At 34.4% G+C, this 19,090-nt stretch overlaps 1 protein-coding gene across 7 annotated transcripts in view; it reads right to left on the bottom strand.

Annotated features, from left to right (window-relative positions):
* Positions 1-19,090, bottom strand: part of CLOCK (clock circadian regulator) — a 116,364-nt gene that overhangs the window by 40,622 nt on the left and 56,652 nt on the right. For 4 of the 7 annotated variants that reach the window (XM_036763264.1, XM_036763265.1, XM_036763263.1 and 1 more), the window contains exons 3-7: positions 15,889-15,979; positions 14,697-14,756; positions 13,282-13,430; positions 12,878-12,969; positions 9,941-10,030 (exon numbers count right to left, since the gene is read on the bottom strand). In XM_036763264.1, the coding sequence (XP_036619159.1) occupies positions 9,941-10,030; positions 12,878-12,969; positions 13,282-13,430; positions 14,697-14,756; positions 15,889-15,935 (438 nt within the window). In that variant the 5' untranslated portion in view covers positions 15,936-15,979. Of the gene's footprint in view, positions 1-9,940; positions 10,031-12,877; positions 12,970-13,281; positions 13,431-14,696; positions 14,757-15,888; positions 15,980-19,090 lie in introns of those variants that run through there. The other 3 variants (XM_036763261.1, XM_036763266.1, XM_036763268.1) reach the window with 2 other exon arrangements.

The following is a 19,090-nucleotide window of genomic DNA, read 5'->3' as shown; positions in this document are numbered from 1 at the left end:
TTTAATAAAAATGTTGAAAAGTATCCAACATGCTTCCCCTCTTGGGGAATGTAGGTATTTATGTGTGTGTCTTGTAGGTATCTATTTATGCATTTGTCTTTCTCATTATAATAGAAGCTCCATGGGAACAGGACCTGATTTTGCCTTTCTTTGTATCCCCAGTACTTAGCACAGTACCTGGTATATTGTAAGCACTTAACAAATGCTTACTGATTGACTGATATATTTTAAATTATGCTAAAGCTGGGTTGATTAGCTAAATCTGTAACCAAGGGCTCTATGTCCACCATGTACCAAAACTTCTAAAGAAGAAAAAATTCATGGCAACATAGACTACTACTAGGGCCACGCTCGGGGAAAATGACTTGTTTTAGGCATCGCCTGTCCTGCCGTTTAGTTGGCAGATATCTCACATCTCAATTTCACTAATATTCAGCCTGTCTCATTCCCACAGGAGCTTGCTTTTAGCTATTAAGAATGGAGAATGGTATGATAAATCACTGCTCAGAGACTATTTTTGTTATGTCATTCCCCAGTCAACAACTTCTGTCCATTTACTACAAAATGTTTCAGTCAGTAAATGTTCTGTGCCCCTCACTTGGTACTTATCATTATCTACCTTGTGTTCTCTCTATGTATCTGTATCTCTATATGGAGGGAGGGAGGGAGGGAAGGAGGGAGGGAGGGAGGGAGGGAGGGAGAGAGAGAGAGAGAGAGAGAGAGAGAGAGAGAGAGAGAGAGAGAGAGAGAGAGATCATTCATAAAACACACACACACAATTTATCTACATTTGACCTAAGAATAAATTAAATGGAAGTAGAGACTATATCTAAAATGATTTCTTGACCATAACAGACACACAACAGATGTTTGCTGAGTACAACATTAAGGCATAAGCAATTAAGGCAGCATTTCCCAAACCACTCTATGCAATGTGAATGGATTTCTTAGCAAGAGAAATTTGATATTGGTAGTACTTTTCTCTCTAAAATATTAAATTAGAAGTAAAGCCAAAACTTGTGATTTCATTGGTATAAGAAACTTCCAGGTGAGGAAATTCCCCCTATCAATGCAGCCTGTCATTGTCTCTGCACTTTATTCAAACTGCTTAGATCAGTGAGAGGCTGTGACTTCCCCAGAGTCACACAACCAGTATGTGTCAGAGGTAGAACTGACATTTCTGCCTTGCTTCCAAGCTAGCTCTCTAGCCATCCACCATGACACATTGCTGATATATAAAAAATACTAGGTGGCAAATTTTCAAAGTAAAAGGAGGAAGAAAAGTAAAAAATAAAGGACAAATTTTCCCTATTGCTTCTACAAATCCCAGTGGGTAACTTTTATGGGTTTGCCAATGTTATATAATAAAAATATACCATGGCCAAATTAGTTTAGGACTTGTTGAGTTGGGTGTTATCTCTCCCAAAGCTACATGAATGTCTAATAAAGGGCTCCTGACTTGAGGACTGATAAGCCTACGAGACACAGAGATTACTTTATGATACTGGAATTTCAGTTACCTTAACAAACCAATACAACATTCATTTACTCATAAGACTGGCCCTAAATATAGGACACAGGACAGTAGCCCAGTAAGGCAGAAATGACGGAGATATGTGGGAGGCAATAATGGAAGCGCTAGACTTACAGTCGGAGATTCTGGGTTAGAATCTTGGCTTTATTACTTAGTTGCCTGTTTACTGAGACAAGTTACTTAATCTCTCAACCTAAATTTCCTAATCTGAAAATGAGGGGGTTTAACTAAATAACTCTCCAAACAAGTTTAAAATCCCATAGGAACAGAGCCTACAAAATAACACTGTCACTGAAATGCTTTGAACTAAACAAGCATTTCCCCTTCGCTCTCAGCAGGACCTTTGTGTCTGTACTTTGAATGGTCACCATAAGATGGCAGAATTCTCCTGTGTGGCTAAAACCTACATTCTCTTCAAAAGCATAAACTGAAGCTCTAGGGATTTACTTTTTCTAGTCAAAATAAACTAGTTAAAAATACCAGCACTGATTCTGACTTACTAGATACCAGTAAAAAGATATATTTAATAAGTACTAATAAAAACAAACCAAAAAAAGCAGGCCTTTTTGAGATAACATTAACTAGTTTTCACTTTTTTTCCTTTCTTTTATCGATGACTGTTATTATTGGTCTCAATCTAGGGGTTACAGCTTAGTCTTACCTTTCCAGACATAGTTATAGCCTCTTGGAGCTGATCATGGCCTAGCCTTACATTCTCTTTGCTTTCATGCAGCTGAGCTACTCTTTTTTTTTTTTAAATTAAGATTTTTATTTTTAGTTTAAATCACTAAGTTCTGCATGATTTTGAGTTCCAGATTTTCTTCCTCCCCTTCCTCTCTCCTCCTCCAGACAGCATGGAATCCAATATATCTTCTACATATAACTTCGCAATAAACTTATTTACACAATAGTCAAGTTGTGAAGAAGAATTATGACCAATGAAATGAATGAGAAAGAAGAAACAAAAACTAAAAAAACAAAAACAAAAGAGGAAAAAAAGGAAAAAAAAGGAGAGCAAACAGTGTGCCTCAATCTGCATTTAGACTCCATAGTTCTTTCTCTGGATGTAGATAGCTCTCTCCATCATGAGCCCTTTGGAGCTGTCTTTGAACCTTGTGTTGCTGAGAAGAGCCAAATCTATCAAGGTTAGTCATCACAGAATCAACATATCTGTGGTTGGGTATAATGTTCTATTTCTGCTCCACTCACTCAGCATTATATCGTGTAGGTTTTTCCAGGCTGTTATGAAGTCCATCTGCTCTTCATTTCTTACAGCACAATAGTATTCCATTACATTCATATACCACAACTTGTTCAGCCATTCCCCAATTGACGGGCATCCCCTTGATTTCCAATTCTTTGCTACTACAAAAAAGAGCCGCTATAAAGATTTTTGTACATACGGGTCCTTTTTCTACTTGTGTGATCTCTCTGGGATACAGCCCTAGAAGTGGTATTGCTGGGTCAAAGGTATGCACATTTTTATAGCCCTTTGGGCATAGTTCCAAATTGCTCTCCAGAATGGCTGGATCAGTTCACAACTCCACCAGCAATGTAACGGTGTTCCAATTTTCCCACATCCTTTCCAGCATTTATCATATTCCTGTTTTATCATTTTAGCCAATCTGACAGGTAAGATGTGGTACCTAAGAGTTGTTTTGATTTGCATTTCCCTAATCAGTAGTGATTTAGAGCATTTTTTCATATGCCTATAGATAGCTTTAATTTCTTCCTCTGAAAACTGCCTGTTCATATCCTTTGACCATTTCTCAATTGGGGAATGACTTGTATTCCTATAAATTTGGCTCAATTTTCTGTATATTTTAGAGATGAGGCCTTTATCAGAGATACTAGTTGTAAAGATTTTCTCCCAATTTTCTGCTTCCCTCCTAATCTTTGTTGCATTGGCTTTTTTATACAAAAACTTATCAATTTAACATAATCAAAATTATCCATTTTGCATTTTGTAATGCTCTCTATCTCTTGTTGTATCATAAATTCTTTCCTTTCCCATAAATCTGATAGATAAACTATTCCTTGCTCTCCCAAACGGCTTATAGTATCAGCCTTTATTCCTACGTCATAAACTTACATTTTGGCTTTGTTTTGGTATACGGTGTAAGATACTGGTCTATGCCCAGTTTCTGCCCTACCATTTTCCAATTTTCCCAGCAGTTTTTGTGAAACAGTGAATTCTTAGCCCAGAAGCTGGATTCTTTGGGTTTATCAAAGAGTAGATTGCTGTAGTCATTGCCTACTGCATCTTGTGTACCTAACCTATTCCACTGATCTACCACTCTGTTTTGATGACTGCTGCTTTATAGTACAGTTTAATATCTGGTATGGCTAGGCCACTATCCGTAGCATTTCTTTTCATTAATTCCATAGATATTCTAGACCTCTTGTTTTTCCAGATGAATTTTGTTATTATTTTACCCAGCTCTGTAAAATAATTTTTTGGTAGTTCGATTGGTATGGCACTGAATAAATAAATTTAGGTAAAATTGTCATTTTTATTATATTAGCTCAGCCTATGAGCAACTGATATTTTTCCATTTATTTAGATCTGACTTTATTTGTGTGAAAAGTGTTTCGTAATTATGTTCATATAGGCCCTGGGTTTGTCTTGGCAGGTAGACTCTGAAATATTTTATAATGTCTACAGTAACTTTAAATGGAATTTCTCTTTCTATCTCTTGCTGTTGGGCTTTGTTAGTAAAGCTGAGTTACTCTTACCACTTAGAGAGGTAACCATGAAATTAGTTAGATATCAACTTTTCAATTAACTTAACTTAAACTTAAGTTAGTTTTTTTAATAAGGCTCATCACACTAAAGAGAGATTTTATTGCCAAACTAGAGATTGCACTTTTCCACTTAGCTTCTGCTTAATATCTAATTCTAACTCAAATACACTAAATTCAGAAAGAAATGAGACAATCCAGGTTTTCTTCTGCCTACTCCAATCCAAAACATTGTCTGCCCAAAGAGTTTAAAGAGTAAACATAAATGACAACATAAAACAACAACATCAAAAAACCCCAGTCATTTTCATGTAACTGTCATAGCATATAACTCTATCCCTTATTAACAGAGTTTTATGGGACTGAAATTTGGTAAGCTAAGATACGACTAGCACTTTTTTTTTAAAAGTCCTCTGTTCAAAGTTCTGCAACCCCTTTTAACAAACTGACAAATACATTAAAATATACCTTTTAGCATTTAAACAACCACTGTTCAAATTTTTCCCTCTCAGAGTAATGGAAGAACTAGGAATCAGGAAAACAGATTTCTGATCTAAAGTCCTACAATGAATCACTGTAACTTTTGACAAAACACAATCTCCTTGAGGCTTTCTTCATCTGTAAACTCAAGGCATTGAACTCAGTGGTCTCTAAGTCACCTTCTAGTTCTAAATTCTGTGACACAAATGAAGTATTAATGAAGTAAATTAATTCAATCATTTCTATTCTCTTTTCTTCTTAAAGACAACAAGCACACTTTCTTCCTTGCCTCTTTCACTCCACACCTTGTATTACAATTTTTTGTGTGTCTCTGCTTTCCTCTCTCCAGTAGAATTTAATATGGTGGGGCAGAGTACTGTTTCATTTTTGTCTTTGTATCTGCAGAGCTTTGTGAAATACCTAACACTTAGCAGTTATTGAATAAATGTTCAGTTAACTGATTTTTCCAAAGTAAATTTAGGTAAAAAGCTTCTATTTTGATTGCATATGAAAATGTATTTGAATTTATTTCACAAACCTAGACTTAATACAAAATCATGTGACTGATTATGGACATTAATAAACTACAATCTCAATTCTTTATTAACTTGCTTCATTTAAATTGCAGAAGTCAAGTATTTCATGCATCATCATCATAATCATCATCAATAAGCATTTATTAATCACTTATTATGTACCAGGCACTGTGTTAAGCTGAGGAAACAAAGAAAGGGGAAAATATGGTACCTGCTCTCACAGACCTCACACTCTAATACTTCTTATCAGGATAGTAGATTTTAATTTTTTTTAAACTGTCATGAAAACAAGCATGCTTCAGAGACATGCTACTTATTCTTCTTGTGTTGTATTACTATATTACCTAGACTAATACCATTAGGGAAAATATACAGGTGAATTAATTTCACAATGGGAAAAAAGGTTAAATTAACATTCTGTAAACTGAAGATGCTGACTAATTATTATCTCTTTAAAAAAAACACATACAAAGAGACCAGTTGAGATGGCAGCATGGCAGGAAGAATCCCTGCCAAGATCTCTCCCACAACTTGTCTGAAAATATATATAAAAAACACACCATATCCAGCTGCAATCATTTACAGAGAAAGTGCCTATAAGCATCCCCTAAGGCTTTCACTATTCACTTCTTTCTCTATTTCTTTATATCTAGTTTTATATCTAGTTTGGCTATTAAGTTTGTAGAAGCTTTCTGATAAAATAGACATCACAACGTTTCTGATGTAAACAATGACACCAAAATCAAAACTGTCTCTGAAATATACAGTTGGAATGCTGGAGAGAGAGTAACACAGTAAGCAATTCTGCTACAGAAGGGGATATGATTAGCAAGGAGCTTCATAAATCAAAAGGCATAGTACTCTCCTATGGTGAAAAATAGCATTTTTTAAAGTCAAGAACCTACTAGCAAAGAAACAGAATTTGGCTGTTGTTACATAATGTCATTTGCAACTGGACTCATCACATGTTTATTAAAGGACTAATTATACAAAAAAAAATAAAAATAAAAATAAAAAACACACCAGCCAAGTCCTGATCAGGAAATTCAAGACAAAGTCACGAGCCATTTTTCCAGCCAAGGTCAGCATAAGGAGACAGAGAAGTCTGGGGACAGAGGCAATAGTGTCTGTCTAGCCAGGAACGTGGGGGCATTCTAATGCAGGGACTAAAAGAGGGTTGAGGCTGTGCACCAGGCATGAAAGAAGTCCCAGACCTACACAGAGGGACCCAAACTTGTTCAGGGAATAGGAACAGGTGCCAGCTGGAAGCTCTGCCATTTACTAATCAGTTCTGGGACACAGATCCAATACATGATTGAGGATGGGACCTGAGCTTAGGGGTGGTGATCCAAAGCAAGGAGCAGTCACTTGCAGACCCTAGGCCATGTACTGAGCTAGGATCAAATTCAGAAGCATGTAGCAGCTAGTTGTGTGCCTGACCATCAGAGCAGAGCTGAGCAGAGCCTCAGTCCTAGCCTCCACACCAGGCTGAAGTCTGTAAGGGAAAAAGCAGGGCAAAAATTCTAGACCAAACTGGAGCACGCAGTTCTGTCACCTTTGAATCTACAGAGCTTGTCAGATAGCTGAAAGTGGTCGAGTCTAGTAGTAGTCCACTGGAACTCCAACCAGGGACAAGTCCAGGAATGTCTTGCTCAGACTCAAACTTAGGTCAAGAATTTGCAGAGTTAAGACCAGAAAGGCAACAATTAAGACTGCCCTGTATCAGATTGCTTTTCAGAGGCAGCTGGTAGTGCAGTGAATACAGCACTAAATTTGGAGTCAGAAAGTCTTGAGTTCTAATGTAGCATCACATACTTACTATGACTCCAGGAAAATCACTTAATCACTGTGCCTCAGTTTCCTCAACTGTAAAATGTGGATAACAGCAATTACCTCATAGGGTTGTTGAAGACTCAAATGAGATAATATTTGTAAACAGAACTTAGCACAATACCTTTAGTAGTCACTATATAAATGCTTATTTCACCTCCTCTCCACCTCCTGTATTGGGAATCAAGATGGGCTCTTAGCACTTATTCAAACAAGTGCCCTTGAAGAGTTTGGCCTTTGTTTCCTTGATTAAATCAGGAGTCTTTGGTGACCTCCTTGCCTCAAGGGAAAGCCTAGTTTACATGGGTTCAAGTGACATGTTTGTGACATTAGAGGCTTTTAGGCCACATGGGTTTAAGTTGCATTTTTGTGACGATTTTAGGTCACGTGGGTGAGTGGCATGTGTGACTCACCTTTGACCCTGAACAAGATACATAAAACCAGGGGCTGGCTTTCCTTTTTTGGAGCTCTGAGCTGCAGCAGTAGTGACGTGTGACTCTGAGCCAGCCTTGTCGAGCTCCCAGCTGAACTCAGATGTTGGTAACTATGAATTGTATTTGGTCTATTTACAAATGTATGTTTGTAATTTGTTTGTATTTGCTCTGAAGTTCAGAGTACTGGCTTTTCCCCCTGAACTAAGTGAATGATATTTGTATGCTGGATTAAAGTAAGACTGTTAACCCCTTAACTTTGCTTTCCTTAGTAAAGCAGATCAAAAGAACCCGGGCTTGCAGCATTCTGTGAGCTGGCTGTTGTCGGTTTTACACCCCCACAGCAGCTGCTAGCTGAATTGTTGAAACACTTCCATAAACACACAACTTGGGATCACTGAAAACATGGGCTGCTGCTGAGATTCTGTAATTATATTCAACATCCCAAGAAAGCAATAGCAAGACCCAAAAAGATAAAAGCTCAGCCCAGAAATTCTCTCTGGAAGTGCCAGTCGGGCCCTAACATAAAATATGAAGTGAGGAAGTAGGGTTAAAAGAAGGAGCAAACAAAAAAAGACTCTCATCACAAAGAGCTATTATGATAAAAGGAAAGCTAAGGACACAATTCCAGAAGGAGAAAATGATGCCAAAATATCTACAAGCAAAGCCACAAAAAAAGACAGCTTGGACACAAGTTCAACTAGAATTCCTGGAAGATATGAAGTAAGAATTTAAGCCGATTTCCTAAGTAAAATTAAAGTGATCGAAGGAAAAAGACAGAAAATAAATGAAAGTTATGAGAGAAAGAATTGGAAAGAAAACTAACACAATACAACACAGCAGGCACAAAACTTTACCTAAAAACTATGCACAAACATATGTTCTATAGGCTGAGTTTTACAAATTAATTTATTCTGGGCAGGAAATACATTGATTTTTTTTCTAAAACAAAGTTCATTTTAGAAATATACTGTTTTGCCAACCTTTCACATGAAGAAAAGACAGGAAAGATACAGTCATATTGCCAGCTAACCAATTGGGTAATGATATAATATGATCAATTTGAATAGTAACCAAAAAAGCTGCATGACAGCAGAAAACAGGTTTTAATAAAATACTATTATAATAACACTTCAGTCAAGCCATATAATGAAATGAGGCAGCCCCACCTTAGGCACAACTGTAACCATCCCCAGAACAGATTGCCTGAAGGATTTTCTATCGGAATTTCTCCTCCCATGCAATCCATCAATAAACAGCAGCTACATGGTCAAAACAGCTAAAGTCTGTTGAGCAGGTCACTAAGTTGGGTAGTGTTCCCATGGGCCTAGCCTCTTGAAAATCCATTTTCTATTACATCTTTCTGACCCTCACTCTTAGGACTTTTCAATGTGCTATTTGCCCCAGCCCTGCTATTCTTGGTCAAGGGAGGCTGATTTTTTTCCCATCTTTTTCTCTAACCTTTTTTTTTTTCTTGGAAAGTTTTAGTTTTTTACCATCTAGGAGACAGTATCAATCCCCTTGGGTTCCATTTATTTTTTCTTTGTCTGTTTCTAGGGAAATACATATGATCGTGTAAAAAGTTATCACCATCTGGTACTATACATATAGCTTTGTGTTATAAAAACCATATTTCAATACTGAATCCTGTCTACAGTATCCCCCTTGAGGGGAGGGATCATGTCTTATTCATCTTTGGATTTCCACCCCACCATAGTGTTTACAAAACTCCTCTTATCAAGCAAGTCTTAAACCTTTGTTAGGATCAATCAACAAGCACATGAATTGGGACGGTCTCAGATTCTGTGGTTTGTTTATTAAACACTATGTGCTAAGTGCTAGGATACAAATAAAAATAAAAACCAGTCCTTGCCCTGAAAGAGATCACATACTAATGGAGAGAGAAAAAAATACATAAATAGACACATAAAAGATACATGAAAACTAGACAGAAAATCACCTTAGAGGGAAGGCATTGGCATCTGGAGGGACTAGGTGAGCCCTCCCACAGAATGGGGCTTTCGATTTCAATCTTAAAGGAAGCCAGAAATTTTAAAAGGGGAAGGTGATGAGGGAGATGATTCCAAGCAAAGTGAACAGACAGTAATTAAAATATTCTATTCTTTGCAGCATACTAACATGTTATGGTATTACTAAAGATGGAAACAAGGAAAAGTAATGGAATATGAACACAAGAGTCCTAGAAGACTACCATCATTCAATTCAATAAACATTACTAAGCACTGTGCAAAACACAATGATAAGCATGGAAAGAAATTAAATGGATATGATACATGCACTAATTGATTTTTTAAAAGCAGAATTCTAACCCCTTTGTGAAACCTAAGTTTATAGTTTGATTCATTAATAACCACTTTTATACTTACTGGTAAATGTTCAAGTAATGGAGTTACACTTTCAGATACATATATTATGCTTCCATCTGTCATGATTGCTAAAAAAAAACCATCAAGAGCCTGAAATTAAACATAATGGTCAGTTAAATGACAAGAAAAAAGTTCATATGATAAATAAAAATATCATTTCGTAGAATGAAAGAAAAGGTATTTATATATAACTGATCTAGATTTAAGAGGGCACTACCAAAGTACTGTGATTATTTCCCCTTCAATTTCTTTGTACAAGTGTGTGAGAAGTTTAGCCTCTTTCCAGGTATCTAGATTAAAAAACAAAAACAAAAAACCCTTCACTCTTTTTTTTTCTGATTATCTATTAGATTGTACACTACCAACGGGCAATGTTATATACAGTGTTCAGTTACACTACAGTGTTCTGTACATATAGGTGTTATAGCTCATTAGAAGGTGTTAAAGTATATAAAATTATCAGGTACCAAAAAGCCCAATTCATATTTGTGATGTGCCAATCCTTTACTATGGATAAAGTCTCTCAGCATTTTTCATAATAAAACTACTACTGAAATGAGAATAGAATATATAAACATGCATGTAATAAAACATTAGCCTATTGCTGCTTATCCCCAATAAAGGCAGTTAATAAATCAGTAAGTGCCACTACCATGTGCAGTACATGAAACGCGACTATTAAATTGAGAAAACAACCAAGCATCAGAAACAGTAGGAAAATATGTAAAATGTTTATCTTGTATAGCTAAAAGATATATGTATATTCTTATACACGTGTATATGTCAAACATTTTAAAAAGGAAAATGAAAATAGATTTCCTTCTTTCTAAAGACTCTTTAAAAAATTAAATTCTTACTCCATTATCTTCATAGCATTTACAAGACCAGCCTCGACTGAATCCAAACTTCACAGAACAAACTCCCTCACTCCTGTTTATATCAAAATCTAGATCCAAGAATAACATACACACACACATACACACACACACACACACACACACACACTCACATACTAACAGAGACTTTATAAATTCAAACAAATTTATTTTGTAGTAATTGCAAATACTTACTAACTGCCAAAAATATGCTTCACACAATAAATATGAAACATGACTACAGAAAATTTCAGGAGTGGAATTCTAAATACTATAAGAATAAGTGGGATTTAATAATTATATTTTTAAAATAATTTCTGAAAAACAAAAATTATTTCACCCACATCACTAACATTTATATTATAGCTAAATTAGTAATACTAAATAATAAGCTAATTTCTGGTAGAAAAAGGAATTAGCAAAATTATAAATTACACTTCAGTTTACTCAACAATCATAAAAAATGTTAACTGCATGTTTGTTTGGGTGAGACATTGAGTTTTGATTATGGATATATATATATATATATGGGCATCAAAAACAGATTCTATTTAGACTTCATGAATATGACTGAATTTTACAAATTTTCTCTTGAAATCACAACTCATGTTCATCAATATTTTCAAATGTTAACAACTCAGCACCAAGATTTATTTAACCTAACAATTAGTTTTTACAAATGACGTCAACAAAAGAGTTCATGAATCTGCTTCTTTTTTTTCCCCTTGCTACAATTTGGTCTTTTGTAATATGGAAATATAAACATATACCGTATAATAAATAGATGGATATGACTTTTTGCTTATGGCCTAAAAATTCTTTTTATTAAATAAATGTTTATTATTAAATACAAAAGAAAATTAAGCAGCAGGTGAGGAAAGGGTTTAATAACTTATCTCTGTGCTTCTCTATGCTGATTGCTTCCTTTACCTTTCTCTCTTATTCATGCATTTTCTCACCTTCCTATTCTTCCTCCTCCACCAAAGCCTGTGTACTTCAAAAACATTCTCTTCCCTCCCATAGTTCTTCTGTTAGGTTTCATACAAATATTTTTAATCTTTAAATGTGCTTGGATGTATGGGGATAGCAGTTATGTTATACTGCCACACCTCATAAGAAGTGAAAATGCATGATTAGCTTTGGTGACTGAGCATCTCAGCATTTATATAGCATTTATAATTGGTTCATCAGCTAAAGTACCACTCCAAAGTCTCATCAAGGTACAAAGGTAATTTAGACTTCTCCAAGGAACGAGAAATCTTAGAAAGACCTGAAATCTGACAGGCAGAACAAGAAGCTAGAAACATGCAGAGTTTCAGGCTTAATGTCAAACTGTCTGCTAACAGAGTTAGACTAAATTTCATCACCAAAAGGTAAGTGATAGAATTTTTTTTCTTAAGCTACAGCAATTCCAGAAGACCACTGACTGAGGTACAGAAGGGTTTCAATCTGTTGGTGGAAGGAGTACCCACAGAGATCAAAGAAATCATGGATCCCAGAAGTATTATTTGGTTTTCTGAGCAGATTTGACAATTTTGATATAAATTCATCACTACTAGCACTCAAATTAATTGGATTTTGAAAATTTTCTTACCATAAAATACATGCTAATTTCTTATAAAGAATTTCTAACAAGTTAAGAATGAATTCCTTTTTCCTGTAATACTAAAACCTAGAGCAATATTTTAATATTATCTTCTAGCAATACATTAAAAAAATTTTTTAAGAAAAGCCTTGCATCAGTCAATGTATGACAGAAGATATCTAATGTCATTTAAAGCAAAATAAGTAATGAATATTTTGCTTATTCCTAGAGAAGCCTCAAAATAAGACCAATCAAAAGTATAACTTTCTCTTATTAGGACTGTAAAAAACTCAAATAATATAAAATCTAGGAAAATTTAGCCTTGGTTTACCCAAAGTTGTAGTATAAAAACCAAATAGTTACTGTTCAATGAAGGCACAGCTTGTTGAATTAAATTAAATCAAATCATACTGTATTTATCAAATCACTAAGAATCTTTTAAAGTTAAAATTCTTAAGAAGATGAATTTGGATATACCTCTAACATTAGCTGTGTAAACTCTTCATTACTAAGGAATGTAGGTTTCCAGTCCTGTCGAATTTCACTGGCATCTGACTGTGCAGTGATTTCTATAAAAGATTAATAAAAAGATTATATTTCACACACTGTTCTTCTATAATAACTGCTAATTAAGAGCAATTGCTTTTCACTTCTAGGTTACTTATTAGAACATAAAATATCTCTTTTTAAAGTTACAAAAAAGCATTAAAATTTGAAGTTTTCCCCACACCCAAATAGGACAACCAGGAAAAATTAAAATTATTGAGTTCTATCAATGGATTTTCATTTGTAAATTATACCTTGCTTTTAAACAAATAAAACTAACATTGGATTCAGCATGCACCACTTAATACATCTATTGAGTTGAAAGCTTAAAATACCTTTGTGCTTCCGTAAAAAATCAATGCTTTTCTGTAGTACAGTGGATTTGTCCATCTTCCGTGCATTACCAGGAAGCATAGATCCCAACTCTTTGATGAGAACATTAAACTGATCTCTGCGCTTCTTCTCAGATTTGTTTCTAGATACTCTGAGGAAAGATGAGCAATCATTCAATGTAGAGTTGGAATCGTTATCCAATTTAGTCCAGTGGTCACATATTTAGGGGCAAAACATTTACAAGAAAACCAATATTTCTTTACTCAGAATCCAATACCCTTGATATTAAAGATTTAAAAAAAATGTTTTAAATAACAATTATACAAATGAATGTGCCAGTCATTTTGGAAGCTAACAAAAGACATCATTTATTTATTCTGCATAACCAGCAAATATTTACAAAAAAGGTTATCATTCACATAAAATCAAATTGGACAATGTTCTCAACTCATTTGAACAATGTTTTTGATTCGTTTCATGAATCTTTATACTCTAAACATCAAAGTATGGATGTCTTCCTATAATGAAGGAAAAAACACTATATTGAATTTATAGTCAAATATACTATACACTATGTTTTTACGTGTCTTACTAACGGAAACAAAGTTAAACATAACTCATATTAACAAAATTCTGTTATTTATGAAGAACAGTGGCTATATTATTTACTTACAAAAGATTTTTGATATGAAATTAAGTTCATTTACAGGTCAAATAAACCAAGCACTTTAAGCATTAATCAAATTCATTATTAAGTATTCCAGTGAGTGGAGATGAAAGAAAGTCAGTTCCCCAGCACTGTGGCATCATACAATCTCATGTTCATTTATTTTAATGTCTTACTATTTCAATTTAAGCAAGGGCAAATTAAAATTAAAATTAAAGTACTATTTTCAAGAAATTCCAACTTCTATAGAGCCTTTATGATCAAGTAAGCTATATAGCTGTAGATACAAATATTTATATATCAATGTCTGAATGTTCACTGATTTAACCACATCTCCTATTGAGTTCCCCATAATTCCAGACATTCCTTATCTGTATTTATTTAAGCAATCCACTGCCAATCTAAAATCAATCAGCCTAAGCTTTAAGTTTTGGGGGGTATTTATTCATGTCTCTCTGTTAGGAAATGATATAACAACATTTAAGCATACCAAGGGCCTTTACAAGGAATTGTTTTAATAAATTTATCTCTTTGTAACAATATTATCATGTTCATATTCATTTGCTTGGTGAGGTTAGTTGTCTTTTCCAACATAAATTTTTTAAAAGGAAAATACACTAAAAAATTCAAGATAAGTTATGCTATAGAAGCATACTAATAGTAAAGGATTTTTCACTTTAGTAATACATTTGAATTTTTAAGAAAGCCAATTTAATCATTTATTTGTAAGCACATATCTCAGATAACTACCTTTTTGCTTTATCCTTGTCATCTTCTTCCACCAGCCCATCAAAAATACTACCGTCATCTCTGAAGGAGACATTGAAACATTAAAAGAGATTTATGGCATACTCACTATGAAATAAGAAAAAAAATCATATTATTTGACTTGACCCATGTATTGTAAAATCATCTTAATTAAGTAGGCTTTATGATTATTTTACAAAACCAATTAATCATATAAATGAGAACTTTTCAATAATTAATTTTATGCAGCATATTAAAGACTTACAAATTGTACAATTATTTAACTAACATTTAAATATATATACACATATGTAGAAACATATATACATGCATTGATGAACCATAAAGGAAAACTAAAACTTGAGCAGATATGAAAGTTTAGTTCAATTCAACAAGTACCTATTTAAGATATTACTACCTACCACTATGGTAGGCAATTCTTTTTTTGCGGGGGGGGGGGAGAGGGGAACGAAGGGCAATTGGGGTTAAGTGATTTGCCCAAGGTCACACAGTAAGTATGTCAAGTGTCTGAGGCCAGATCTGAACTCAGGTCTTCCTGACTCCAGGGCCGATGCTCTACTCACCGAACCACCGAGCTGCCCCTAAGGTAGGCAATTCTGATAAGAAGTTAAATATAAAGTGTAACACCATTAGGCAAAAATAAAAGCTTGTGGGAAGCCACTTCTTTTATGACTGAATGCAATAATTAATACTGTGAATTTTAATATGTATTTTTCATTTTTGTACATTTGCACTGAGGTAAGGCAGTTTACAAATCCATTAGTTTTTCCCCCCAATTTTAAAAGATTTATATTTGCAAATTTTAAAAATCATCTCTATTAGCAGTGATCCTGACATTCATACTCAACAATATAAAAGTTTCAAGTGGTTTAGGAATTCATCACTAGTTCCTGTGGTCAAATCTTTTTCATCTAAAAAGATATGCTTACCAGTAAGAACTTCTTTTACATATCCTCTTTATGGAAGAAACCAGACTACAATCTTCCCTACTTACCTTGTTGCCACCTCTAAACTATAGTATTGTACCTTACCTAACATTAAAAAAAGACAGTTTAACCCAAAGATGGGACTTAATTATGTTTAAGTATAAGAGCCTTTCTACATGTGTTTAATATAAATTATTAATTTGTTGTTGAAAAATTAATTTAACATAAGATAGCATGTAATAACATACCTGTCTGCAATTGAGCTCATTTTATGACAGCTTATGGTAAAGTACATAACATAGTGCGCTTTCGTCTTGGGGTAGACATTTGTACATCTACCTGAGTAAGAAGAGAAATAAGAGGGTATTAACTTCCTAGTAAACTAAGTAGGCTTGTCAAAGCTATACATATTCACAGATAAAAAATGCTTTTTAAACTTATTGAAGTTTATTAAAAAATTTAATTCAATTGTAGCTCATGTGAATATGTACACATACTTTTTTTGAAAAATAAAAAACGACTCTAGAAGAATGCAAAATCTCAGTCTGTACTATTAACTGTTTCCATTATAAAATTTTAAAAATGCAAAGTTATTGGTATTATGAAAAAAAATCCTAATAGGTAAGTGGCAAAAAAGACCCCAAACATGGACTCACTTATCTTCTTTCTCCATATAACACTATCTCTTAGTGATTTCATCAGCTTTCTTCAGTTCTGTTATATACTTTCTAAAGTGAATATTAAACCTAACTTGGTAGTTAACAAAACTGCCCTGCTCGTGGGAAATATAAAATGTTTATATGGGCAGTGTTCTCTTCCAAAGTCCCTTTTGCTCTCTTCCAAGTATTTTTAAGTGTTTTATTGAAACTCCTTTCACTCACATATACATAAATAACAAACAAGTATGGTCAATAAAACAAATCATCGTGTTAACTATATCTGAAAATGTCTCATTCTGTACCTCTTGCACATAATTTCTTTTCGAAAAGGTGGTAGGCATCATAAATCTTCTGAAATCATAATTGGTCACTATACTAATCACAGTTTGTAAGACTTTTCAGTTGTTTCCTTTATTCTACTGTAGTCACTGAATAAACTTATATCCTGGTTCAGTTCACTTCATTATGAATCAGCTCTGTTTCACTGACTCATTCATAATAATATTCCATTAAATTAATATATTATTTGTTCAACCACTCCTAAATTTATAGGCATCCATTTTGTTTTTAGTTCTTTGCTATAATAAACATCCTGATATATAGCTATATTTGTAAATACATAATATAATGTATTTATTATCATATTGATTTATTAATATTTTATTTAATATCATCATCATTATTATTACATAATACATATGTGTGTATATGTGTGTGGTATACACACACAGTCCTCCCCTGATATTCGGGGATTTAGGAGTACCAGACATTTACAAAATGTAAAAAAACACGAATAACTTTAGGACCCACCCCAAAACCTCTATTTTTAATAATTCTGATCATATTTAACCCATAAAACAAGTAAAACACCACACTGCACCCACAAAAAGTTGCTACTTCTATGAGAGATTAGTATCTCAAACATTTTGCTGAGCTTCGCAGCCACCAGTATAGCTGTAAGCTCCTGCTTCACAGATTTCCTTCTCCCACAAAAGATGTAAGATACAAAGATTACTGTGGTAGAAAAATCACAGGACTATGGCAGGCTGATAGACACAGAGGAGGTGCTCCCAAAGAGAGGTGCAGCCCTTTGTTCTTTAACACACTGAAACTGTGAACAAAATTTAACTGTTTATAATAAATTTAAATATGCATACTTATGGTAATAAATGATAAAAAGATTAATACTCAGTATTTCTACATTTATGATTTACTAAAAAAAATTTCAGTTTTCTTCACATACTTGTGTTGTCTGCCTGTGATTTTCTGTACACCGCAAATTCTCATTTAATTTTTAACGGCCAACCCTTGAATAACCAAAACTCAGAATGTGAAATCCAGAAATGTGCAAGTGATTTGTGTGTGTGTATACATACATCATACATGTCTATATTATATACACACATTATATAATATTGATAACATATACATGCACATGTGTGTATGTACCTGTCCATATATATATATGTATATGCATATGCATACATACATGTAACCATACTGTGAAGGGCTTTAAAAGCCAAACTGAGGAGTTAGTATGTTATAACAGAGTCAACAGGGGACCAATGAAAGTTCTTGAGTGCATGATGGGGTGGGGCTGGGCATATCAGAAAAAAAAGAAGTTGCTTAGAAAGCTACTTCTCACAGCTACGTGTAGAACAGGTTGAAGCAGAAGAGAATGGAAGCAAGGAGACAAATTAGAATTTGGCTTCATAATAGTCCAGGTTGAAAAAAAAAAGTGTCATTAAATGTGTATACCCTTTGACCCAGCAATAACATTACTAAATGTACATGACAAAGAGGTCAAAGACAGAGGGAAAGAACCCATATATACACAACTAATACCAATACACACACACACACACACACATACACACACTCACAAGAACCTTCAGTGGTCCCCTACTGACTGTAATATACAAATTCCTCAGTCTGGCTTTTAAATCTCTTGGAAAGATAGTTTCAGCATACCTTTCCAAGCTTATCTCACATTATTCTCCACCATACGTTCTCTGTTCTAGTCAAATTGGCGTGTTTGGTCTTCCCTAGCCTCAGCATTCTCTCTCCTGCCTCCCTCTGCCTGGAATCCATTTCCTCTTCAGCTCCCCCTCTTGGAAGCTGCAGTCTCCTTCAAGATTCTGGTCATATGTTAACTCTTCTAGAAAGTCTTTCCTGGTTGCCATCAGCACTCTCTCCCAAGCCATCCTAACTCTGAGGCTGGCTTCCTATTCACTGTGCCACGCTGCTTCTTAATTCTTACTTTTCATATAATAGTTTTTAATAAATATTTGTTGGACTGAAACTGGTATCTGTATGACTTTTTAAGTTTGCTCATTTCTTTATATACATCATCTCACAATAAACTTACAAGGAAGGCACTACAGATACTATCATCCTCATTTTACAGATTAAGAAACTCCAACTTGGAAAGTGGCTTGCTCTAGTCACAGAACTAGTGTCAAACTCTATCCATTATACAGGCTGTATCAACTATCCCAAACAACATACAATCTAAATGGATTTGCTGTTGTGATTGATTATAAAAATCAAAACACAGCCCTGAACTCTATCTTTTAATACTACAGGCAGGCTTTCTGAAAGAATAAGGCAGGTTTTCTATGATTATAAAAGTGTTAACTGTCTAGAAAGCACTAGAAATAACTCATGCTGCAGTACTTCAATAACTAAGTCTTCTTTCTTTAGAAGGCGCTATACAGCAGAGCTGTCAAAATGACAGTCACATGCCGCCTGAAACACTCATGAGTATGGCTTGATTAAAGTGGAACTGGGA

This window comes from Trichosurus vulpecula, chromosome 6 (assembly GCF_011100635.1).
Source record: "Trichosurus vulpecula isolate mTriVul1 chromosome 6, mTriVul1.pri, whole genome shotgun sequence".
Taxonomy (NCBI): Eukaryota; Metazoa; Chordata; class Mammalia; order Diprotodontia; family Phalangeridae; genus Trichosurus; species Trichosurus vulpecula.
Note: the sequence above shows the minus strand (reverse complement) of the source record. Positions and strands in the feature narration are given on the sequence as shown.